This window comes from Dama dama, chromosome 17 (genome assembly GCF_033118175.1).
Source record: "Dama dama isolate Ldn47 chromosome 17, ASM3311817v1, whole genome shotgun sequence".
Lineage (NCBI taxonomy): Eukaryota > Metazoa > Chordata > Mammalia > Artiodactyla > Cervidae > Dama > Dama dama.
This window is the reverse complement of record NC_083697.1, coordinates 63077726-63104861: the sequence shown is the minus strand read 5'-3', so window position 1 is coordinate 63104861 and position 27136 is coordinate 63077726. Positions and strand designations below refer to the sequence as shown.

Sequence of the window (27136 nt, the reverse complement as noted above, 5' to 3'; positions counted from 1 at the left end):
TGATCTCCTTGAAGTCCAAGGGACTCTCAAGAGTCTTCTCCAGCACCACAGTTCAAAATCATCAGTTCTTCCATGCTCACCTTCTTTGTGGTCCATGCCTCATCAGAAGCATTAGTGATACAGAGTATCTCTGAGAAGTGCCCCACTGTTATTTCAGAGGTGTTCTTCCAAGTCACTGACTACCCAATACCGTAGGATTTGGTGCTGGTGCTTTTCTAGACATCGTCACGCACTGTCAGCACAAGGGTTTCAAACGGAAGTTTGTCTAAGTACAAGCAATAGCACTTCTTAGCATTCCTTCTTGCTGTCACTTTTTTGAGGATCACTGTAAGACACGAGTATCAGACCTGTTAAAATTTGGGTCTTAGAAGTAATAAATAAATTTTAATTTATCACAGACCATGTATGCCAGACACAGGCTGGGGACTTCATGTCTGTTATTTCTAATGTTATATTCTAATTTCTAATAAATAAAAAAAAAAATTTGTATTTATTTATTTGGCTGTGCTGGGTCTTAGTTGCAGCATGTGTGATCTTTTAGTTGTGGCATGCAGACTCTTAGTTGCAGTGTGTGGGACCTAGTTTCCTGCCCGGTGATTGAAACTGGGCGCTCTACGTCGGGAGCACGGAGTCTTACCCACTGGGCCACCAGGAAAGTGCCTGTCATAATCTTTTATGATTATACTGTTATCTTTGTTTCATAGGCACAGAAAGACTTAAGTAATATATTCAGGTCACATATCCATTGAGAGGCAGAACAGAATTCACGCACATGGTCTGAATAAAGCCAAAATTTAGTTTGTGTTCTTTTTATGCTGTAAAGAAATCAGTTTGAGAGATTAGGGTAGAATGAGTATGTACACTCATCAATTCTTAGCATTGTCTGTTGTGGACTCAGCCAGTAGAAACATCTCTGGATTGGAGATTGACGATCAAAAATTACCAAAATCTGGGGTGGGTGTAGGTGTGATACTGTTAGAATTTGACTGAAATGGCTACTCGTGGCTGTACATGGATAGAGAGGTAAGTAAGGCAGGAGGGGCCTGTAGAATATGATTGAAGATTTAGAATTCATATTGAAGGCAAAAAGTAGATTCAATGAGAATTAAAAAATGAAGGAGTTAGGGGGTAGAATGTTCTAAAAAGGAATTTTTTTAATTTTGGCTGCACCATGTGGAATCTTAGTTCCCCAACCAGGGATGGAACCTGTGCTCCCAACAGTGGAAGCTTGGGGTCTTAATCTCTGAACCACCAGGGTAATCCCTAAAAAGGAAATCTGTTAAGAAGTAAGATGGTTTATAATGAGGTTCAAGATGTGGCTCAAATAGAATAAAGATGGAAGGTAGAGATTCTTTTAGTAATTCTGAGATAGCATGTGTGAACTATTTGAGGCAAATTGAGGCATGCAGTCACTATGAAATAAGGAACTACAAATGCTGGAATAGTAATTGGGTCTTTGATCTAGAATGAATTGTAATTTTAAATTGAGAATCTGAATATTTACGTCTAAATCCTGAATCATCTTGTTATAAACCATGTAACCTGTGTAAAATCCTTTTCTTTGGAGTTTTTTCCTCTGTTGAGAATCAGTGTACTTAGCCTCCTTACCTCCTTCCCAGTCATAGTTAAGGGTTATGTAGTAATACTACACGTACTACAAGCTAATGTGTTTCCCCCACCAGTGTTTAGTTTTGTTGTGTTTCCCCCACCAGTGTTCAGTTTTGTGGTCTTACAGTTCCCTGAGGCTCTTTCACTTTGGGGAAGGAGTGCATTTTGCCTTGCGGAAGATTGTCCTGTCTTTGAAAGCTTAGTTTCTCTGGGTGACTCTTTTTTTGCTTCCTTGTTTGCTTAGAACTTATTGGAGGAAGAGAAATAGATGCTGTGCATGTCAATTCCCAGTGGTTATATAGAAAAAGCCATGGGTAGCTTACTTGGCTTATGTGGTGTCTAGGGCAATTATGTGTCTTCCTTTTCAGTTATTCTCTTTCCTGATACTGGAAGATGGCTTATGAATCACAGCTTTCCCGGTTGAACATTTTTCATTGCTTTAAAGGGACCTTGACATTTAAAAGAATATTTTATGGAAAGGTGTGAGAATTTTATCTCTCCAGTTCATTTTTATTCATCTGTATTTTATTTTTTTAAAAACAGCTTTATTGAGAGGTAATTCATAAACCATACAGTTTACCTATTTAAACTGTAAAATTTCTGGTTTTAGTATATTCATGGATAAGTGCAACCTGAGCTGCAAGGCTTGCAGGATCTTAGTTCCCTAAGCAGGGTTTGAACCCATGCCCTTGGCAGTGACAGTGTGGTCGTAACCGTTGGACCACCAGGGAATTCTCTGGAGCAAAGTTATCTCCTCCAAGAGAAACCCATGCCCTTCAGCTGTTGCTGCTGTATGCCCGTCCAGCCCTAACTAATCATTCCTTTCTGTTTCTGTACATTTTCCCTATCATGGAATTGAAGTTATATAACATGTTGCTATTTCATGACTAGTTTCTTTAACTTAGCATAATGTTTTCAAGATTCATCCATTTTGTAGCATCAATACTTCCTTTTTACTACCAAATAATACTGCATTGTATGGATGTTTGAAATTTTATTTATCCATTCATCAGTTGATGGAAATGTGGGTTGATTCCCCCTTTTGGATATTAGGAGTGATGCTGTAAATATTCATGTACAAGCTTTTGTGTAGACATTTTTACTTTTGCCTGTACGAGTGCAGTTGTTGGCTCATATGTAACTATTTTAATCATTTTAGGAACTGACAAACTTTTCCAAAGGGTGTACACCATTTTATGTTCTCAGGAGTAGTGTTTGAGGGTTCCAATTTCTCCACATCCTCATGAAGTGAAAGTGAAGTCGCGCAGTTGTGTCTGACTCTTTGGGACCCCATGGACTGTAGCCTACCAGGCTCCTTTGTCCATGGGATTTTCCAGGCAAGAGTACTGGAGTGGGTTATCATTTCCTTCTCCAGATCTTCCTGACCCAGGGATTGAACCCTGCATTGTAGGCAGACGCTTTACTGTCCGAGCCACCAGGGGAGTCCTCGTGTAATTATCTTATCTGTGTGACTGACTTTGATTCTAGCCAACCTAGTGAATGTGCAGTGGTATCTTTTTGTAGTTCTTATTTGCATTTTCCTGATAGCTAATGATGTCAAGAATCTTTTTGTGTTTTTATTAGCCATTTTGTATCTTCTCTGGAAAAACACAAAATACTATTCAGATCCTTCTTCCATTTTTAAATTGGGTTATTTGTCTTTTTATTACTATAAGAAGCATATATGTATATACATGTGTATATATAATCTGGATATGAATTCCTCATCAGTTTTGAGATTTGCAAGAATTTTCTTCTGTCTTTTCACGTTTTTGATGATGTCCTTTAAAGTATAAGTATTTTTTATCTTGACCAAGTCCAGTTTATCTCTTTGGTCTTTCCTTTTGTTTCTTACACTTACAGTATCATATCTAAGAAACCATTGCCTAAACCAAGATCACAAAGATTTATGATTTGTAAGAGTTTTTTATAGTGTTAGCTCTTACATTTAGGTCCTTAATCTGTTTTGGTCAAATTGTTCAAAATTTTTAATTGGTCAAAGTTTGTTTTGTATATGGTTTGAAGTAAGGGTTCAGGTTCATTCTTTTGCATGTGAATGTCCGGTTATCCTAGCATCATTTGTTGAAAAGGCTAGTCTTTCCCCATGGATGACTTTCGCACCTTTAACAATAATTAGTTGACAATTGATGGTTTATTTCTGAACTTTTTATTTGCCCCCACCCCAGTTTTATTGAGGTATAATTGACATAGAGCATTGTGTAAGTTTGAGATGGACTACATAATGACTTATTTATATTGTAAGATTACCACTGTTAAGTTTAGTTAACATCCATCATCTCATTTGGACTTACCTGATAGCTCAGCTGGTAAAGTCCGCCAGCAGTGCAGGACCCTGGTTCGATTCCTGGGTCGGGAAGATCTGCTGGAGAAGGGATAGACTACCCATTCCAGTATTCTGGCCTGGAGAATTCTGTGGACTGTATAGTCCATGGGGTCACAAAGAGTTGGACACAACTGAGCAACTTTCACTTTTATCATCTTGTATAGATTAAAAAAAAATTTTCTCCTTGTTATGGCAACTTTATACACCATATTAGTTACTTTTGCTTTGCAGTAAGTTTTGACATTGGGAAATGTGAATCCTACTGTGTTCTTTCTCAGGATTGTTTTAACTATTCCACGTGAATTTTAGAATCAACATGTTATCTTCTACAAAGGGGTCAGCTTGGATTCTGATGAGGATTGCAGAGTCTATATACCAGTTTGGAGGCTCTTGCCATTTTAACAATGCTAAGTCTTCCAGTCCATGAATATGAGATGTTTCTTCATTTATTTAGATCTTTTTTTATTTCTTCCAGCAGTGTTTATGGTTTTCAGAGTGTAAGTTTTGTATTTCTTTTGTTAAATTTTTTCCTAATATAATTTATTCTTTTAATGCTATTATAAATGAAATTGTTTTCTTAATTTTATTTTCAGATTTTTCATTCCAAGCATTTAGAAACATAATCGATTTTTGTATATTTATCTTGTATTATGCAACTTTTCTAAACTTATTAGTTGTAATTGGTTTTAATGAGTTGCTTAGGAGTTTTTATGTACAAAATCATATAATCTGTGATTAAGAGATTACTTCTTCTCTAATCTAGATACCTTTATCTAGTCTAGATGTCTTTAGCTTGTCCAACTGCACTTGCTAGAACCTTCAGTATAATGTTACACAGTAGTGGTGAAAGCAAACATCCCTGTCTTGTTCCTAATCTTAAGCATTCAATTTTCCACCTTGAAGTATGAGTGCTGTTTTGCTGTTCACAAAATCTGACACCCTTTGGTGATAAAAACACTTGAGAAATTAGGAATACAAGGGAAATTCCTCAACATGGTAAAGGGCATTCATGAAAAATCCACAGACAGCCTCATGAAGAATCCCAGGTCATTCCATGTTGCTATAAATGATACTGTTGTATTCTTTTTTACTGCTGAATAAGACTCCTCTGTGTGTGCATGTGTGTGTGTGTGTCTGTGCCAGATCTCCTTACGCTGCTGATTTGTTGATGGACACTTGGATTGTTACCACGTCTTGTCAGTTGTAGAGTGCCACTGTGAACATTAGGGTGTGTGTGTCTTTTTTATTTTTTGAGTAAAATGACCTTAATGATAATTGGTCATTTTAAGAATAGGGCAAATGATCCACCTTTATCAAGGAAAAGGAAAATTAGAAAACCTAAAGTTAAATTTGCCGAAGGAAATGGCAACCCACTCCATTATTCTTGCCTGGAGAATTTCATGGACAGAGGAGCCTGGTGGGCTACAGTCCATGGGGTTGCAAAAGTGTTGGGCATGACTTAGCAACTAAACAACAACAAAGTTAAATTGATGTATTAAAGGCATCTATGAAGCAACCATTGCTCCCATCTCAACTCTCTACTGAGGCCTTCACCTAACTGGGTTTATGAGAAGAGTGGGGTGCATGAGTTGGCCTGGGAACATAACCATGCATAGTGGGTATAGCACTCTACCATAGTGTACTTTCTGTAGTATGCTCTTTCTAGATACGTGTCTGTTTCTGTGGTTATTTTGGATAACCACCCGTACTGTACTGTACTGTGTGCCATATGGATTAGGAGCATTAGGAGGTGGTTGAGAGTGGTTGGCCACGCTGCCTACGTTTGAGCCTTTACGCCTTGAGCTATTACCCCGCTTCAGTTTCTCATCTGTTAAATGGGGGTGTTAATAATGCCTCCCACAAGATATGTATTAGCTAGGTTAATAGTACATTTAAATAAACTTGAAATATACCCAGCACATACAAAGCTCAATCAGTATTAGCTGTTAGTACCATTACAAGTAATTTACCTATTAAAAATATGCTTTCTGAGTTGAGAATTTTCTCTTTGGTTTGAGAATCAAACTGTAGAATAATTAGTTGGTTTGTGCCGTGTTGTCATCACTCATTTTATCCTTCTACCTCACAAATACTTGGAGTTAGAGAATATCTATGGTTACGTTAAAACTGAAACTAAAAGCCTCTGGAGCCTCAGTGCACATGTCAGACTCTCAGTCTTTAAGGCTAATCTTTTAGGACCTTATGAATTTCCTATAGCTAAAAATAGCTTCCTTGATGACTATCTGTTACAGTCAGTATCCAGGTTATTTTTAGAACACTAGTAACCAGGATATTTTTAGAACTCTAAAAGCATCCAGTTGTCTTGAAGGTGGGAATAAATGTAGTAAAAGGTTTTTTCTAATTCAGAAACTTTCAGATCTATGTAAAGAGTAGTTTTGTAGTATATGCTTGTTAAATGGTTTGAGGTTGATAGACTGAGTCTTTATTTATTTAGACTGAGTCTTTAGAATTTAACTTGGTTTTGCTTTCAGGATGAGTATAGCAAAATGTGTAGCATCTAACTTTTCTATGCCACACAATTCAAGTATGAGTTAATAACCTTGTCTCATTAAAGAATACTGACCTTGACTAAATATATGACTAATGAAACGAATTGTATCTTCAGATAGTCTCTGTTGGTTTATTAGAAAATAGGTTATTGAGTTTTCTTTTTCATAGAGTAATTCAATTTGTTAAAATTGAATTGATGTCCTGTTGTTTATTATTTATTTGGTTTTTGGATTTGACACATAAAAGAAATCTGACTTATCTCACTTAGCTTTAATCCATCCATGCATTAAAGACTAAGTCCTCTAAGTCCATACATGTTGGACATGGCAAGATTTCATTCTTTTCCTGTGGCTGAATAATATTCCATTATAATGCACACACTCTTTTTCTCTCTCTCTCTTGCTGTAGAATCTTTAGCCATACATCCATCGAGGGACGTTTAGGTTGTTCCCACATCTTGGCGATTATAAGTAAACTTGCCGTGAACATGGGGGTACATATATCTCTTCAAGTTAGTGTTCTTATTTTCTTCAGATAAATACCCAGAAATTAAACTGCTGGATCATATGATAGTTCTATTTTTAATTTTTTGTCTTATCTTAATATGAGCACTTAGTCTTGAAATGTGTATTGATTGCAGTGATGTAGTTTAGTCAGTAAGTCATGTCCGACTCTGTGCAACGCCATGGACTGCAGCATGCCAGGCTTCCCTGTCCTTCACTATCTCTTGGTGTTTGCTCAAACTCTTGTCTGTTGAATCAGTGGTGCCATCCAACCATCTCATCCCCTGTCACCTTCTTCTCCTGCCCTCAGTCTTGCCCAGCATCAGGGTCTTTTCCAATGAGTTGACTCTTCACATCAGATAGCCAAAGTATTAGAGCTTCAGCACCAGTCCTTCCAATGAATATTCAGGGTTGATTTCCTTTAGGACTGTCTGGTTTTATCTCCTTATAGTCCAAGGGACTCTCAAGAATCTTCTCAGCACCACAATCCAAAAACATCAGTTCTTCAGCATTCTGCCTTCTATGCATGGCCCAGCTCTCACATGCATGCATGACTGCTGGAAAAATCATAGCTTTGACTCTATGGACCTTTGTCAGCAAAGTGATGTCTCTGCTTTTTAATACACTAAGTAGATTTGTCATAGCTTTTTTTTTTTTTTTTTCCCATTTATTTTTATTAGTTGGAGGCTAATTACTTTACAATATTGTAGTGGTTTTTGTCATACATTGACATGAATCAGCCATGGACTTACATGTATTCCCCATCCCGATCCCCCCCTCCCACCTCCCTCTCCACCCAATTCCTCTGGGTCTTCCCAGTGCACCAGGCCCGAGCACTTGTCTCATGCATCCAGCTTGGGCTGGTGATCTGTTTCACCCTAGATAATATACATGTTTCGATGCTGTTCTCTTGAAACATCCCACCCTCGCCCTCTCTCACGGAGTCATAGCTTTTTTTCCAAGGAGTAAGCATCTTTTAATTTCAGGGCTGCAGTCACCATCCACAGTGATTTTGGAGCCCAGGAAAATAAAATCTGCCACTGTTTGCATTTTTTCTCCATCAGTTTGCCGTGAAGTGATGGAACCGGATGCCATGATCTTAATTTTTGTAATGTTGAGTTTTAAGCCAGCTTTTTCAGTATCCTCTTTCACCTTCATCAAAAGGCTTTTTAGTTGCTCTTTATTTTCTGCCATTAGAGTGTTACTATCTGCATATCTGAGGTTGTTGATAATTTCTCTGGGCAATCTTGATTCCAGCCTATGATTCATCCAACCTGACATTTTGCACGATATACTCTGCATGTAAGTTAAATAAGCAGGGTGACTATGTACAGCCTTGATGTACTCCTTTCCCAATTTTGAACCAGTCCCTTGTTCCCTGTCTGGTTCTAACTGTTGCTTTTTGACCCACATACACATTTCTCAGGAGACAGATAGGGTGGTCTGGTATTCCCATCTCTTTAAGAGTTTTCCAGTTTGTTGTGATCCACATAGCCAAAGGTTTTAGCATAGTCAATGAAGCAGAAGTAGATGGTTTTCTGGAATTCCCATGCTTTCTCTATGATCCAGCGTACATTGGCAATTTGGTCTCTGTTTCCTCTCCTTTTTCTAAATCCAGCTTGTACATATGGACGTTGTCTGTTCAGATACTGTTGAAGCGTAGAATGTTGAGCGTTACCTGGAGAGCATGACTGACTTAGGGTAGTTTGAACTTTGTTTGGCATTGCCCTTCCTTGGGACTAGGATGAAAGCTGACCTTTTCCAGTCCTGTAGCCAGAGCTGAGTTTCCCAAATTTGCTGGCATATTGAATGCACTTTCACAGCATCATCTTTTAGGATTTTAAATAACGTAGCTATTGACAAATTAGAATTTTTAGAGAGATTTCTGTTCTCACGCTTGATCAGCCACTGAAGTCTAAAGCATGTAAAAAAAATTACACTAATAGATTTCATTCCTTCAGAAAATAGGCACTTATCTTAGTTTAAAGACAAATGTAGAAAATATAGAGCCCTTAGGAGATCACAGTCTTCTTAAGGACACGTGATTTACTTACTAATAACTGCAGCAGGAAGACAGTGTAAGATACTTGCTTTGTTCATTCTAGGCTGGTCAAGCAGGGCTTCAAGAAGAGGAAGTAGAATTTGGTCCAAAACTTTTAAGAGCAGATAAGATGACTGAGTGACTGAACAACAACAGGACGATTTTAGTAAGAGTAGCAAGGGGTAGAAGCAATTCTATGACATTGAACATATTTTTTTCACCAAGTGTTTAGCTCTTTTTTCTATGCAGAACTGTGAAACTGCTCAGCAGTGGTCACAGGATTGGAAAAGATCAGTTTTCATTCCAGTCCAAAAGAAAGGCAATGCCAAAGAATGCTCAAACTACTACACAGTTGCATTCATCTCACAGGCTAACAAAGTAATGCTCAAAATTCTCTAAGCCAGGCTTCAACAGTATGTGAACCATGAATTTCCAGATGTTCAAGCTGGTTTTATAAAAGGCAGAGGAACCAGATATCAAATTGCCAACATCCATTGGATCATCAAAAAAGCAAGAGAGTTCCAGAAAACAATCTACTTCTGCTTTTTTGACTATGCCAAAGTCTTTGACTGTCTCCCAGAGTTTGCTCAAATTTGTATCCATTGAATCGATGATGCTATCCAACCATCTCCTTCTTTGTTGCCCGCTTCTCCTCTTGCCCTCTATCTTTCCCAGCATCTGGGTCTTTTCCAGTGAGTCAACTCTTCACATTGGGTGGCTAAAGTTTTGGAGCTTCATCATCAGTCCTTCCAATGAATATTCAGGATTGATTTCCTTTAGTATTGACTGGTTTGATCTCCTTGCTGTCCAAGGGACTCTCAAGTGTCTTCTCCAGCACCACAGTTTGAAAGCAACAATTCTTTGGCACTCAGCCGCCTTTATGGTCAAGCTCTCGCATCCATACATGACTATTGGAAAAATCATATTTTTGACTATGTGGACCTTTGCCAGCAAAGTGATGACTCTATGTTTTAAGACACTAACTAGGTTTGTCATAGCTTTTCTTCCAAAAAGCAAGCGTCTTTTCATTTCATGGTTGCAGTCACTGTCCCATGTGGTGGGACATTAAATATCAATACATTTAATATGATTCCTATTTCATACAGGGATAATACGATTACAGGAAATTAGATGGGAAATTAATAAGGAAAGATATCCAGAAAATAACCCAAATATTTGGAAATTAGTGTGTTTCTGCATAGTATATAAATAAAAGTAGGAATCACAAGGAAAATTAGAAAATATTTTTAACTTCGTAGCAGTGCTTATTGAGAAATTTATTTTGATAAGCTTTTAAATGTTTATATTAGAACAGTGTAGAATCAGTGGTAAGCTTCTACCTCAAGAGCCTAGAAAAAGACAGGAGATTAAACCTAAAGAAAGGAGAAAGCAGGACATACTAAAGGGTAAAAATGGAAATCAGTCTAATAGAAAATGTGCAAACTAATGATACCAAAAATGAGTTCTTGGAAAGGATAGTAAAATGACAAAGCCTTTTGTTTGCTAAGGTTTCTCACCCTTGGTTCTGTCGACCCTTTCAGGCTGGTAGTTGTTATGGGGAGCTGTCTCGTGTGTTGCGTGATGTTTGGCTGGATCCTTGGTCTTTACGCCCTCAACTGGGAGCCGGTAGAACCCCGCTCCCAGCTGTGACAGCCGAGTGTCTGCAGGCGCTGGCAGGTGTCCCCTGGAGACCTCTCGGTGCGTGCTGTCACTTCAATTATGTCCCGCTCTCTGCGAACCGATGGACTGTAGCCCACCAGGCTTCTCAGTCCTTGAGGATTCTCCAGGCAAGAATACTGGAATGGGTTGCCATGCCTTCCTCTGGGGAATCATCCCGACCGAGGGATTGAACCCACATCTCTTATGTGCATTGACAGGCAGGCTCTTTACCACTTGTGCCACCTAGGAACCCCCTTGAGACTACTATGTTAGAACAGTCAAGAAAAAAAGACAAAAATTAGCAACATTAGTGAAAAAAGGAGAGACTTCATATAGATTTTATGAACATTAAAAGGATAAAAAAGGCATGTTATAAGCCAATTTATGCTAGTAAATTTGGTACCCTAAATGAAATGGATGTATTTCTGGGAAAATGCAAACTACTAAAAGTGACTTAAGGTGAAATAGAAAACCTGATAGCTTTATACTGACTTTAGAAACTGGATTTGCAACTAAAAGCTTTTCCACAAATAAAGACTCGAATGACTTTATTGATGAATTCTATTAAACATTTAGGGAAAATAGCATACTAGTTCTACACAAACTCAGCAAACAGGAAGAGTGAACACCTCCAGTTTACTTTATGTGGCCAATATTACCTTGATACCAAAACAAAACATATTACTAGAAAAGAAATCTATGTATGAAGAGACTGTCCAGTCGCTAAGCTGTGTCAGACTCTTTGCGACCCCATGGACAGCAGACACCAAGAGCCTTAATAAACAACAAAATATTAGCAGAGGAGATCCAGCCAGGAAAACAAAAACAAACCAAAACTAGAAGGGAAAAAAAACCCAAAACATTGCACACACACAAAGCACAGTGACCACCACGTCAGATTTATTCCCGGGAGTGCAGATTTTGTTTACTATATGATATTAATTTATTTCAACATATTAACACTAGTGTAAGTTGGGAGAACTGTGTTATCATCCCATTTGATATAGAAGAAGTGTCTGAGAAAAATTCAACATGTTCTTCATAAAAAATAAAAGCGTATTAGGAATATAAGATAGAACTTTCTCAACCTGATAAGGCATCTACAGAAAACTGTTAACATACTTAATAGTGAAAGACTATGTTCTTTCTCAGATCTCAAAAGAGGCAAAAATGTCTGCTTTCACTTTTGCTCTGTGTTGTTGTGGTTTTGCTATATAGCACAATAAGAAAGAGACACAAAAGACAGACAGATGAGAGAAGACAAAATAGAACTGTCCTCATTTGTTACCGACACTGCGTCTATAGAAAATCCTGAGGAATGCATAAGCAAGCCTCTAGAACCAGTAAAGCTGAGCAGTAGTGTGAAGGGCTCAGGATAGAAAAATTGATTGTACCTGTATGTGTTAGGAACCAACAGTTGGAAAATGAAAAGATGTTAAAATTCACAGTAGCATCCGAAAAGGTTAAATGGTTAGAATAACAAAATATACAAAACCAGTGCACTAAAAACTATGCAATAATGATGGAATGTATTTCTTTTCCACTCAACAAACTGTTAAGTATACGCCAAGCCCAACTCGTTGTGCTGAAGACATAGAAATAAGGTGCTGCCGTAGCCCTAGCAGAGACAAATAAGAAAAGCAGAAAGCATAGCATTGTGATAGAAGCGTGCAAATGGTGTGTGATGCAATACACGGCATATCCTTCCGGAAGGATGCAGTGATTGTCCCGATATTCAGTCAGTCTGGAAGAGAAAAACCTAAATCAGTGAAGACATAAACCATATTCACAGGTCAGAGAAACAGTATTATTAAAACGTCAGTTCTTTATCACGTTTTACTTTGCATTTGCCTGGCTGTCAGTAGGATTTAATCTCCCCCATTATACTGACTGAGATTTTTTTCAAAAAGTACTTAGTCTACCTAAGTCATTTTTCCATTTTACACTTGGGTTTTGTTTTCTTTACTGAATTCTAGGAGTTCTTTATATATGCTAGATGGGTTCTTTGTTGGTTATGCATGTCACAAATATTTACTCTCATTCATTGGCATGTGTTTTAAAATCTTTTTAGTGATATCTTCTGATGAACGCACATTAATTTTACTTTTATGGAACGATTCTATAGCTAGTGTTTTTTGTGTCTTCTTGAGAAATCCCTCCTACTCAAGATCATAAAGATACTCTATTTTTTAAAAGTTTCTTAGATGTTCCTTTCAAATTTTGACTTTTATCCCACTGGGAACTAATTTTTCTTTTTTTCGTAGATTCCAGAGTGGTCTGTCTTTACCATTACTTTTTGGTGTGGAAAATGTTAATTTAATGGTATTTTCTGTGTTGTAGCTTAGGACAATGGGAAAACTCCTCATGAATATTTTGAAGGTTCTCTGGATTTTAATAATCAGTTTATTGACTTTTTTCTTCATAGTTTTTATACCTAAAGAAAACTATTTAAGTGCAAAAGAATTGTGGAATCAGCTTTTCAGAATACTTTGCCTACCTGAAAAGATGGTTGTGTGCTGACATTTTTCCTTTAAAATATTTCTAACAGTTTGAATATTGTTGATTTGAGGACCACATAGATGTATTTTGCTTATCCCTCACAATGGTATGAACTTTTTGGAGCTGCTGAAATTCTCAAGTCAGATGATTTCACTTAACATTTTATTGTGTCCTGATCAACACAATGATTTTCTATTCTAGGTCTGCATTCTCACCTGACAACAATTAGCTGAAGCCAGCTCTTTGGATGGAGCATGTGTTCTCCATTTCTCCCCAGTGGTTATTTGCATGTCCCTCCCCTTGAGTTGTGACCTCTGCTATAGACCTGTGTTTAGAATATACTTACTCAAGAATTCTGAACAAATTTCTAGCCAACAGATGTTGTATACTGATTGACCTGGTCTTTATCTAGAACTGATAAAGTTTTTTTGCCAGAATGGTAGGTTTATATGGGTCATATTTTTTTAAATATACATAATATATATTATCAGAATAGATGTTAAAAAGGCATTTCATGAAGTATAACAAGTTTTATTTAAGTGTAGTTTGTGTCAGTCTCTGCTGTATAGCAGAGTGATTCAGTCATACATACATATATTCCCAGGGCGTTGACTGTAGCTCCCTGTGCTATACATCAGTAGGACTTACTGTTGATCCATTCTTTGCAGTTTGCAAGTACTAATCCCAAACTCCTAAACCTCCCTGCCCCCAAAGCTTCCTAGTATTTATGTGAGGTAGCCTGGCGCACTGATTTTTGGCCCAGATACAGTAGGTTGATACATGAAGCTATTGAAAAGCCAGCTGCTCAGATGGAAGTAACTAAGAGACACCGCGCCCCCCCCGCACCCCCAGCTTTGTCTTGTTGCCCCCTACCAGAGCTGGTAGGGACCTCAAAGTTGGAACACAGTTGAAGTAGTTTTTCTGAAAAATCTCCAAGCAGCTCAAGTCTTACTGGAAACTTGCAACCCAAACCCTTTAAAAAACAAAGTTCATTTTACCTAATTAAATTGACTCCTTACAATTGTGTAATATCTCAGACACTCATAGAGAATAATAGGAGAAACATTTTTGTACCTCCTTCTCATCTTAATTAAATCTTAACGGTTTGCTTTGTTGTTTGGTGTTTTAAGTACTTTCTAACAATGGGAATATGGTTGATTTAGAATGTGTTAGTTTCTGCTGTGTAGCTGAGTGAATCAGTTAGATACAAACCCACTGCTTTTTGGATTCTCTTCCTGTAATAGATCCTTACAGAGTATTGAGTAGCGTTCCCTGTGCTACACATGGATCCTTACTAGTTCTCTGTCTCATACACAGCAGTGCATATTGGTCAGTTCCAGTCTTTCCATTCACCCCTCTTCTCCCCTCTGGTAGCCATAATATTGCTTCCTAGATCTATGACTCTAGTTCCCTTTTGTAAACAAATTCTTTTGTACCATTTTTTTAGCTTCCACACATTAAGTGATGTTATATGGTATTTGTCTTTCTCTGTCTGACATACTTTCCTCATTATGACTGTCTCTTCAGTTCATCCATGTTGCTGCAGATGGCATTATTTCATTCCTTTTTATGGCTGAGTAATAATTCTGTTGTATATAGGTACTGCATTTCTTTGGGGCTTTCTAGGTGGCTCAGGGGTAAAGAGTCTGCCTGCCAAGCAGGAGACAACAGGTTTGATCCGTGTGTTGGGCGGATCCCCTGGAGAAGGAAATGGCAATCCACTCCAGTGTTCTTCCCTAGGAAATCGCATTGACAGAGGAGCCTGGTGGGCTCCATAGTCCATAGGGTCACAAAGAGTTGGACACCGCTGAGCGACTAAGCAAGCACGCACACATTTCTTTCTTTATTCCTCTCTCGATGGGCATTCAAGTTGCTTCCATGTCCTGACTATTGTAGATAGATCTGCAGTAAACATTGGGGTTACATGTATCTTTTCAAGTTATGGTTTTCTCCAGGAAATGAATTTGAATGTTCTTTCCAAAAAAGTTTGCCTGCCTACTTTGTGCCAAGTCCTATTCTAATCTTTGAGGATACAGCTGTTAACAACACAGTTAAAAATTCTTCTCCTGACAAAAGTTGGGTGAAAGAAATCATTTCTAAAACTGGGGAAACATTTTTCTCAGCTGTGTGTTAATTTGTGTTAAAATCAAGTGGAATAGACACAAATATTTCAAAACATGTCAAAAGAAATAAAGCTCTGGATGAAGTAATAGTAGTGTGATAAGAAATAATAATTTTAAAAAGGACTTCTGGTCCTTGGGACTTGTCGGGATTCAGAACGTTCAGAAGGAATGCACCACACTCGCTGTCATGAGATAGAGACAATTATCACCTGAACGGCTGAGCCTAGGAGAAACAGCGCAAATGTGGATGACTGTAAATCACTGTGCCTTATGCATTTCTGATTTAAAAGTTTTAAAAGTACAATTAGAATACTTTATACATGTGATTTTATTTCTCTGTCAGTAACATCTCTAGATCAAGCTAATGATATACAGATAAATATGTTCTCTTAAAATCAGGAAAAGAATAATGCATCCTCCCCACCCCCAATTAATATTTAACATTATTTGTTAAATTTTTTTTAGGACACAAGTCTTACTTGAGCTTTCATTTCAACTATTAATATGAGTATGTTTTTCCCATATCCTGTGGTTAAATGTATTCTTTTCCATTTTTACTTTTCTTTTGCTGTATATTCCGACTTGGAAAAGTTGCAAGAATAGTACAGAGAGCTCCTGTATTCTCCAGATGTTAACTGTTCCCGTTTTTACTGCTCCCTTCTTAGGGGCACAAAGCCATGTATAACAGAATCACCAAATTCAGTTCTTTATTCCGTTCCTGATGTTTGTATCTAGAAATAGTGATTTACAGTCATCCTCATGCATGTTGTTTTCCAGATTAGGTCATTTATACTATACCTGTCTGTGTTTTAAGGCAGTGTATGTGATACATTGAAATTGTAATTAGAAAACCAGTCAGTGGGATTTATTCTAGTAACAGAATTAGGAGGAAAGTGTCACTTCAGTAGACAAGGGAAAAAACAATGTATTTGGAAAAAACCGAGCACAGTGGGACGTCCCTGGTAGTCCCGTGGTTGAGAACACACCTTCCCGTGCAGGGGCAAGGGTTCAGTCCCTTGTCAGGGAACTAAGATCCTGCATGCTGGGCACAGGCAAACAAAAAGAAACAAACCAGAATTTATTCATCATAAGAAGTCTTGTCAAAATAGAAATAGAGATACAGCTTCAATATTTGACAGTGGTTACTGGTTAGGTAAGGCTGATTTATTTAAAGAAGCATTTTTTATGGTATGAGGAGATGGTTGTGATTGGATAAATGAAAAAGAAATAACTATATGGTTATTTCCATCTTTATAGAGAAAACAGACCAGTATAAAATACACAAAATGTAAATAGTGATTATTTCCTGGAGTTAAGGAATTATGCTATTTTTCCATTACACTTTTTTTTGCCTTTTAGAGTTTATTTTATAATTAAGACTTTTAATGAGAAATATAACTGCCTAAAAATATTTATTATTTTTTCTTTTTATTTCTTTAGTGCTTTCTGTTGTGAATTGCAAAACCCATTGAAGTGTGAAACTTAATAGTTTTAAGGAGCCTAAATCAAGGCAGCTTTGATAATAAGTGTAAAAGAAACATAATTGATAATGTTACAGAATATCAAATGATTTGCTTGTGCGTATGAAGCTGCCAGGGCTTCCCAGGTGGCACTAGTGGTAAAGAACCCACCTGCCAATGCAGGAGACAAGAGAGACTTGGGTTTGTTCCCTGGCTCAGAAAGATCCCCTGGAGGAGGGCATGGCACCCCACTCCAGTATTCTTGCCTAGAGATTCCATGGACAGAGGAGCCTGGGGGGCTACAGTCCATAGGGTTGCAGAGAGTTGGACTGAAAGGGCTTAGCATGCATGCACATGAAGCTACGAACTTTTCTTTTTCCCCACTGGGCTGGGTCTTTGTTACGGAGTACAGGCTCCAGGGGCCTCCCTGGTGACTCAAAGGGTAAAGAATCTGCCGGCAATGCAGGAGACCCAGGTTCAATCCCCGAGTCAGAAGAGTCCCTGGAGATCAGGGCAACCCACTCCAGTGTTCTTGCCTGGAGATTCCCATGGACAGAGGAGCCTGGCAGGCTACAGTCCATGGGGTTGCAGAGTCAGACATGACTGGAGGGACTTAGCACGCACACACAAGCTCTAGCGTGCACAGGGCTCAGTGGTTGCCGCACGCTGTCTCAGTTGCCCCGCAGCATGTGGGATCTCAGTTCACTGACCAGGGATTGAGCTCAACCCCCTGCATTGGAAGGCAAATTCTTGGCTACTCGACAGGTAAGTCCCAAGCCATGAAATTTTTACCTGAGCTAGATATAACATTAATAATGGGGGTCTTAAGTTCTTCATAAATGTGGTACAAATGCAGATAATGCATCTGTCACTAATCCTGATGTTGGTACTTATCCATGCTTGTGGTCTTTACTCAGATTCTTAAATGAAAATGTACATAGTAACTGATTTCTAGTTTGTTTTGTAATGGAGATGAGTGAATATATATATATTTTTCACTGGCTTCTAAATATCAAGAGTTGACTATTTTTTTCTTTTGTACATTTTTGCAGATGGTAGTAAAGACTTTTATGGATATGGATCAGGACTCAGAAGATGAAAAACAGCAGTATCTCCCTCTAGCCTTGCATCTAGCATCTGAATTTTTTCTCAGGAATCCCAATAAAGATGTGCGTCTCCTTGTAGCATGTTGTTTGGCTGACATCTTTCGAATCTATGCCCCAGAAGCTCCATATACTTCCCATGATAAACTTAAGGTAAATACAACCTTTACAAAATTGGTTTTCTTTTATAGTTTAGCTTAATACCCTTAGGAACATAGGTTTCATTTTAATCATCTTGTCATCGTAAGAAGATTATGTCATAAGTTCTAAAAACAAAATAATTATTTATTCAATTAATATTCATTGAATATCCATAAAATGACTGGTATTTTTATGAGACATTTGAAAGATACAGATCAAAACGGTCCCTGTCTGCTCATATCTGACCTTCAGGATAACCTATCTGAAAGCCCAGATGACTGAGTTGAAGGGATGGTGGATGAATGACACTTTTTAAAACAACTGTATAACAGAATTCACACATTCAAATGACTGTTTTCCTCTGCAAGTTATTTTATATGCAAAGCTATATGCTCATCTTGATGGTTCTGCCTTTGTTTGAAAAGTTTGAGGAGCGCCTCTTTTGAGTTGATCTCTTGAACTGTTTTCATATTATGAATACCTTCAGATAGCCCTTAAATCAGTTTATTCCATATTGATACTATTTGGGGTTAAAACTTCTAAAGAAAGCTTATTAAGAAATAGAGCACTGTTGTGAAAAGTACAATCCCTTGGACCAGTCTATTAAATAGGTGTTGAAAATTACTATTTACATCTAGGGAATTGTAATGGAAGTACTTCATATCCAAGTACTTTAACTGAAGATAATTACCGTGATACAATATAAAGACAGTGAATAAAGTGGAAGTTCTGTACTTAGAAGAAAGGGTAACGAGACATAGAACCTATGATTCTCTCAGAATGAGAAAGCCTAAAGATATGTGGCAGTAATTATTTTTGCTTCTAAAGGATGTAATTTTAAATTGCTCTTTTCCAGATATTTTGAGTAATGGACTAGGCTAGTGCCAAGGATAATTTTCTTTTATTGTTGTCTTTAGTAGAGAATATATATAGAGACTGTTAGAATATTGTGAAAGTAATAAGTACTTGTGTCTAACTTAATATATTTTATCATTTTTTAAAACAGGACATATTTTTGTTTATTACCAGACAGTTAAAAGGTTTGGAGGATACAAAGAGCCCGCAATTTAATAGATACTTTTATTTATTAGAGGTAAAATTTTTTTTATTTAATAAATATCACTATTTCATGTTGTAGGAAATTCTTTATAGTAACTTTATAATGTAAAATGAATCTTTTTGTTTGTTTTATACAAAGCCTACTTAAGAAAATGTCATTTACAATATTTTTTTTTCATTCCTCATCTCTTCATATTCCATGGGCAAAACTGTTACATTGAGACTTTATTTTCATATTTTTATTCTTTCCTAATCCCAAAAGAGATTAAATCAAATTAATTTTCACTGCAGTTAATATTTTGTGTATATATATGTCCTACTAACCTCTGACAGTTTAGCATTTTTCAGTAAGAAAAGGGTAATGCCAACATATACTTATCTTTTTAAAGGTCAGAGTACATGACTGCTGAAACAATTGTAGTTTTATATATGTTGGGGTACTGTAAGCTTTAATATAGATTTCTAATTCTAAAAATTAAATTTTATTAATGAGCCTACTTTTGTATAACTATTCTCTGTATGTGTGAATAATGTTATTTATTTATTTATTTAAGAATTTAGCGTGGGTTAAATCATATAACATCTGCTTTGAATTGGAAGATTGCAATGAAATTTTTATTCAGCTTTTTAGGACTCTCTTCTCAGTGATCAAGTAAGTTATTTTTTAAGCATTTCTCTTTGTCTCTTTTTCTTGCTGTGCATATTGAATTATCATGTACTGTGTATTTACACTAAGATCTTTTAGTGAAAAGGAAATGTTTTCCTTAGAAAACTTAACATAAAGAGGAAAATAATTCTGTTGTCTGAGAACCCTCTTTGTCTTTATACTGACATTTTAAGTTATGGTATCAATTGTATGTTGTTGTTGTTGTTTAGTCACTAAGTCATGTCTGATTCTTTGTGACTCCATGGACTGTAGCCCACCAGACTCCTCTTTCCATGGGATTTCCCAGGCAAAAATACTGGAATGGGTTGTCATTTCCTTCTCCAGGGGATTTTCACCACCCAGGGCAAATTCTTTACCACTGAGCCACAAGAGAAGCCCATCAATTGTATAGGTTGACTCTTATAAAGCGAATGATATGAGACCTTATACTACATAATGAAGTACTAAATTAGGAGGTGGAAATTATAAGTATCATAGGTACCATTAGTGAGTGCTGGGAAGCATAGTAGCTCAGTGGTTGAGCACACTGACTTCAATATCTATTCATTTTAAAGTTAAAAAAAAACCACAAGCATTGCTCTTTCCTTATGTAAGTAGGGACACACATGCACAGAGGAGTGCGGTGGCTTGTCCAGGGACAAATTGCTGAGCAGTAGAGCCAGAACTCTGGTTTCAGTCCAGTGCTTCATCCTGGTGTGTGTGTGTGATTTCAATCCAGTGCTTCATCTGTGTGTGTGTGTGTGTGTGTGTGTGTGTGTGTGTGTGTGTGTGTGTGTGTGTGTGTGTGTGTGTGTGTGTGTGTGTGTGTGAGATTTCATTCTGGGGCTTCATCCTGGTATGTGTGTGTGTGTGTGTGTGAGATTTCAATCCAGTGGGTGGGTGGGTGGGTGTGATTTCATTCCAGTGCTTCATCCTGGTGTGTGTGTGTGATTTCAATCCAGTGCTTCATCGTGTGTGTGTGTGTGTGTGTATGTGTGTGTGAGATTTCATTCTGGTGCTTCATCCTGGTGTGTGTGTGTGTGTGTGTGTGTGTATGAGATTTCAGTCTAGTGGGTGGGTGTGATTTCATTCCAGTGCTTCATCCTGGTGTGTGTGTGTGATTTCAATCCAGTGCTTCATTGTGTGTGTGTGTGTATGTGTGTGTGAGATTTCATTCTGGTGCTTCATCCTGGTGTGTGTGTGTGTATGTGTGTATGAGATTTCAATCCAGTGCTTCATCCTGGTGTCTGTGTTTTAGTAAACCAAGCATTGTTAGATGTGTTCTGTAGCATTACATTATATACAAGCAATATATCTCAAATATATTTTAAATTTTCTAATAGCCACATTAAGAAAGGTAACATGAAACAAATGAAATTTATTTAAATAATACATTTTATTTCAGTGTATCCAGAAAGCATTAGTATTATTTCAGCATGTGGCTCTATCTATCCTACTAGATAGGGCAGTAGCCAAATGGCTATTGCATAGCGACTTCGGTATTGAATAGCACATTTCAGAAGTTTTCTGTAGGTTTCTACTGAATACTATTACATATTTTTCTTTTCCTTAGCTAGAATGGTAGGAAGAGAATATAACCTGGGATAAACTGGACCAACCTAGTCTAGTGATAGAAGCTTATAAAAAGATTGCATGAGAAAAAACTTCCTGTGACAACTAACTGAAGGCCCTTAAGTGAATGATAGAATGTATAAACTTTACCTTTGTGTTGCTTAGCTTTCGCTTCATAACAGAGCAGCCCACAACTTGATGGTTTAAAACATACTCCATCTTGTTTAGCTCATGATTCGGCTTGGGGGTTCTGTTTGTGGGGGCTGGACTTGCTCCTGTATTTGCAGTCAGTTAGTGAAACATCTGGCAACTGGCTGATGTAATAGGACAGCTGGGTCACATGTCACTCTGTCATCATCCAGCAGGCTAGTCCAGGTCCTTTCATACGCTGACTCAGTTTCAGAAATTGCAAGAAGGGCACACCCCACCACAGAAGCACTTTTTAAAACCTCGGCATACTTCATGGCCGAGCAAGGCACATAGGCAAGCCCAGATTCAAAGGTTGGTTAGATAGGCTCCTGTTTTGTTGGGAGGAGTAGCATTTTAAAGACGTGTGCATACGGAGATGGGAACAGTTTGTGGCCATTGTTTGCTTTCTGCCACATATTTACAACTTTTTCTTTTAATATTAAAATTACCAACAAAATGAAAAAGAAACTCCTGAGTTGTTATCCTGTCCATTTTGTTACCTTGACTGTCCATTTAAGTCCACTTCATACTGTGCAGATATACTTTTTTCTTCTATTACTTTTATATACATGTACTTTCTTTGATCCTTTTAATGTTTTTCTTTCTGAATCTAAAGATATAAATTTATTCTTGACCTAATCCTTTAATTGAAAAAAATCTCAGTGAGGTAAATCAGTAAAAAAAAGACTTGGCTTTTGAAAGAGGAGTTTATTGATTTGTATTTATTGACACATTTACCATGTATCTGGTGTTCTTTATTCTTTTGTATAGGTACAGATTTCCGTCTTGCATTATTTTACTTTAGTCTGAAGGACTTCCTTTAACGTTTCCTATAGTTCAAGTCTACTGCTGATAGAATTCTTTCAGTTTTTCAATGTCTGAAAAAACCCTTATTCCACCTTCGTTTTTGAAAGTAATTTTCACGGTATGAATATTATGTTAATAATAGACTTCTTTCCTCTCTTCTTTTGTGTCTCAATACTTTTAAAGATGTTCCTCTATCTTTTTCTGGCTTACACTTTTAAAAATGATAAGTTTTTGTCATTTTAAATCTTTGTTTCTCTGTTAATAATGTATCTTCTTTTTCTCTACCCACTTAAGATTTTCTCTGTATTGCTGGTTTTAAAGAATTCAATTATGATGTCTCACAGTGGAGTTTTCTTCCTGTTTGCTGTGCTTGGAGCTCACAGAGCTGCTTGGATATGTGGGTTTACCCTTCTGATTACTAGATGCCTTGTGAGTTGTGAGATTTTCCACTGTAGTTGAAACACACACATTGTTTGACCTGTGTGAATTCCAGGGATGATTCCTTCTGCTCCTCACAGGTGGTTCCTTCCCCAAACTCAGGACACCTGCCCATGCTAATCACTAGTCAGCTGAAGACTCAGCAGTAGTCTCTGAGAGCTTGCTCTCTGAGTAGTTCTCTCCCCTCTGGTATTCTGCCCTGCAAACTAGTCTCTCCAGATTCAGAAAAACCATTAGGCTCTGCTAGGATCTTCTCTTCCTGTACTGAAGCCTGGAAACTTTTATAGATAGAAAAAGTAAGCTTCCCTTCTTTCAGCAGCATGTGTATAGGGTCTGATATGTTTTCATATATTTTGTTTATTTTTTTTTTTTTAATTGTTTCAGGTAGAAGAGTAAATCCTATTATTGAATCTTGGCTGAAACTAATGGAAATAATTTTTAAGTCTGTTTCATTTCTCTTTTCTTTACTCCTTTCCTATTCACAAATGATATGGATCTGAGACCTAAATACTCTCTTCATTTTTTTGTATCAAGCTGAGTATCTCTGTTCTTCACTGTCTACCTCCTCCCACCACATACACACACACACGTCCCACTATATGATTGACTTTTGCACAGTCTTGGCCTTTAGTAAGCAAGATATTTGAGAGAGAATATTTTTCTAAAAGTTGTAGAAAACTGTGAATCTAACAATAGGACAATTTTTCACCAACTCTAAAAATTTGATCTTTGATTTTACCACTAGGTGCCCAACAGGTGTATTATACATTATTTCAAGCTTATTTTTTAAAAATTATAGATAAGAGATACATAAATGATAATAAAATTTAGGTTAGTCTTAATTTAAACTTCTCTTTGTCTGTAGTAGTACAACTAAGTTATATCAGTCTCTTGATTTGTCTTTGCATATATATTCTGATAGAAGTGAAAACGAACAGGTCAAGTCTTTAGTTAAGATACAGTCAGAGAGGGAGAAGCCTAGATGTTCTCTTGACTTATAACAATTTTGTGCCAGTCTTTTTGGGTAAGTTTATATCGGCACTAGATATATTTATTGAGAAGTCCTGCCCTTGACTCTGCACTAGCTAAGGAAGCAGGACTGAAACTGATGTTGTCTTTATACCTTGTTGATTTTTCATTTGTTTGTTTGAAATTCTTTGAGAGACAGCAGGATCACTTTTTCAGAATCTGAAGTCATGAGTTCTGGTAGCATTTTACATGAGATTTTGGATTTTCAATATTGTTGAACTAAAACTTCTACTGGCAGAGATATGCAGGTGTTTACATAGGCCTTTTTTGTGTTTATAGTTCTGTCATTTTGGGGGAATTATTAAAATCAAAAGGGATGAAAAGCTATCTGTGTTCTTTATCTTGTACATTTTTTGTTTCCTTAAAATTTTGTCATTTTTTAAAATCCAGGGGCATGTAAGCAAAGACTTCTTTGAAGTTGACATTTTTGTTTAGTTGAATATAACCTGTTCTTTGAATTCTAGGTGTATGGGGCTTAATTAAATTTTTGTATGTGTGAAATAGTTTACAGTGATTTCTTAGCTGTTTTAGTAATAATCACCAGAGGAGCAAAGTAAATATGGAACAGCCAAAATTTCTTTGCCATTATTGGTGTGGTTTGCTAAAGTGAAAAATCCTTTACATTTGAGATAGTTGCTTTAAACTGGGAAGTTTAATTTTCTTTGGTAAGCCTAATTTTTTTTTCTCTCTTTTTTTCTTTAAAAGCAATAGCCACAATAAGAAGGTACAAATGCACATGCTAGACTTGATGAGTTCTATCATCATGGAAGGTGATGGAGTTACTCAAGAATTATTGGACTCCATTCTTATTAACCTCATTCCTGCACATAAGGTCTGTATAGTATGAAGATATTAAAGGTTAAGGTTAATATTTAATGGTAGTACTACACATATGAAAACTTGTTTTTCACCATTTGCAATCCCATGTAATTATTCCCACTATCATTCTCCAGTCCCAAGTAAATTAGAGTAACACACATAAGCCTTATAGCTCTTGTCGTCTTTAAAAGATATATTTTCATTTGGTTAAGTGCTCCTCTTCTCTGGAAAATTAAAAATGTTCCAGATTGACCACTCATATGTAATATAGGAATTGCAAGGAATTGAACTACTGTCTTGGTTTAGTTCTTTGTTTTAGAAAAGAAAATGCATTTACTACTTTCTAACAGATACAGAGTGTAGGAATTGGTGTTTCTTCTTAGAACCCCTGTCCTACATTTTTCTTAGGCACTTTCAGAAAATGATTTGGGCAAAAGCAGAAACTATATGGTTAATGTTAAGGGGGAAAGGATGTTTAAGAGCAGTCTATTCCTCTCCGTTTCCTTTTTCTGTTTGTTTCTGCTAGCTCACCCTAAGAAAGCGAAGGACTTAGCTTCCCCGACTCTGGGTCCACCACTGATGTGGATTCAGGCCTATCCTACTGTTGGTACTTACTTTCCCACTCTTTTCCTCTAAGTGTTCAGTGACTTGCCATCAGATGTCTGATAAGAATGTATCTATTTATACTATTCACAGTAAGATGCAACCAATTATAAATTCTTTTCCTGACTGATATATTATTTACAGTTTTTAAAAATTCAAATGAGTCTGTACTAGATCAAAATTTTGAGAGTATGGCAAAGAGGTTATATATGTTAGACAACATAAGAAAGGGAAAAATTTTATGAGGAATAGTGTATTTAGTGTTTGTATTCTAGTTAGAGTGTATTTTTCTTTTTTTTTTCCTTTTTTTTTTTTTAGAGTGTATTTTTAATGAGTAGAACTATGCCTTTTTAGGAAATAGAAAGGTTTTCTTAATTTTATCAAGATATAAGTGATATACAGCACTGTATAAGTTTACCTACATTATGAAATCATTTATTTCATTTAAACATGAGACATTTAGTGAACATCCATTATCTCATAGCTGCAAAATTAAAGAAATAGAAACAAAATTTTTTTCTTGCAAATGAAATAAATCTTAGGATTTACTCTCTTAATGAATTTCATTCACATATAACATATAGCTATTTTTAAATAGATTTATGATGTTTATATCACTCATACTTATCTCTTAGTTGGAAGTACCTCTTGACTGCCTTCATCTAATTCTGCCTCCCTACCCCCTGCCTTAACTACAAATCTGATCTCTTTTTTTATGAGTTAGTTTTTGAAGTGTAATTGATCTACATGACTCTTCCTTAGTTGCGGTTACACAGTATTTCTATACAGTTTAAAATGATCACCTAAATCTAGTTATAATGTATCAGCATAAAGATTTACATAGTTATTGATTGTATTCCCCACACTCTACATTTCATATCTGTGACTCATTGATTTTGCAGGTGGAAGTTTGTATCTCTTAATCTCCCTCACCTGTTTGTTTCCTCCAAGATTGCCTTAATTTTGAGCTAATCTTATTCTCTTGGAAATGGAATAAAAACCTGGAGCAAGTATCAGGAAGCTATGGCTTGTAGACCAAATCTGGCCCACTGCCTATTTATGTAAATAAAGTTTTATTTGAACACAACCATGCTTATTTGTTTTCATTGTGTCTATGGTTGCTTTCCTGCTGCAACAACCAGAGGTGTGTAGTTGCAGCAGTGATGATATGGCTGGCCATAAAGCCTAAAATACATATCTACCATCTGGCTCTTTGCATAAAAATTTTGCTGACTACTAACCTAAGGTATAGGATATCCTTGTCTTTTTTTGGAGATAAGTGCAAGATGATGGTGAATGAATCTGGTCTAAAACTGCAAAGTGTAGAGATGTTAATAGGTACTTTTCAACACAAGGATTCCATTTTCAATAACTTTTTAAAAATTAAATATATCTTTTCACAGGCTTCCTCAGACCCTTTAATTTATTACCATGCATTGGGAATCTTGAGGAATGAAGGCAGTAGTTAGCATTTCAGAAATATAACTGATTGAGAATTTTGCTTGAAGCACTTCGCAGGTCCACTCTTCCTCAGAACAGACATTGATTAGACAGTGAAATACTTAGGATAATGGGTGTGTGTGTGTGTGTGTGTGTGTGTGTGTTAGGGATAAATGGGTGTGATTGCCAATTCAGATTGGTTCAGTTCAGTTGCTCAGTTGTGTCTGACTCTTTGCGACCCCATGGCCTGCAGCATGCCTGGCCTCCCTGTCCATCACCAGCTCCCGGTTAACAAAACCTATAAGTCTTAGATTTAGTAAAACTAAACTTAATATAGGGTTGAGCTTTTGGCTAATTACCTACTGTGTTTTTTTTATTTTTTTGTATTTTAGTTTTTGATTCATGGTTGTGCTATTTGTAACTTCTGCGTTTATGACCTCTTGACCAGTGGATAGTGGGTAAAACCTTGAATGTGGTTCAGTTATATTTTTTGCTTTAAATTTTCTGAACTTGGAAGACTTTGATGGTCTAGTGGTATTATC

At 36.8% G+C, this 27136-nt stretch overlaps 1 protein-coding gene across 3 annotated transcripts in view; it reads left to right on the top strand.

Moving 5' to 3' along the window:
* Positions 1-27136, top strand: part of PDS5A (PDS5 cohesin associated factor A) — a 119811-nt gene that overhangs the window by 20885 nt on the left and 71790 nt on the right. For all 3 annotated transcript variants that reach the window (XM_061164591.1, XM_061164592.1, XM_061164590.1), the window contains exons 3-6: positions 17801-18004; positions 18999-19085; positions 19606-19703; positions 24438-24564. In XM_061164591.1, the coding sequence (XP_061020574.1) occupies positions 17801-18004; positions 18999-19085; positions 19606-19703; positions 24438-24564 (516 nt within the window). The remainder of the gene's footprint in view (positions 1-17800; positions 18005-18998; positions 19086-19605; positions 19704-24437; positions 24565-27136) is intronic.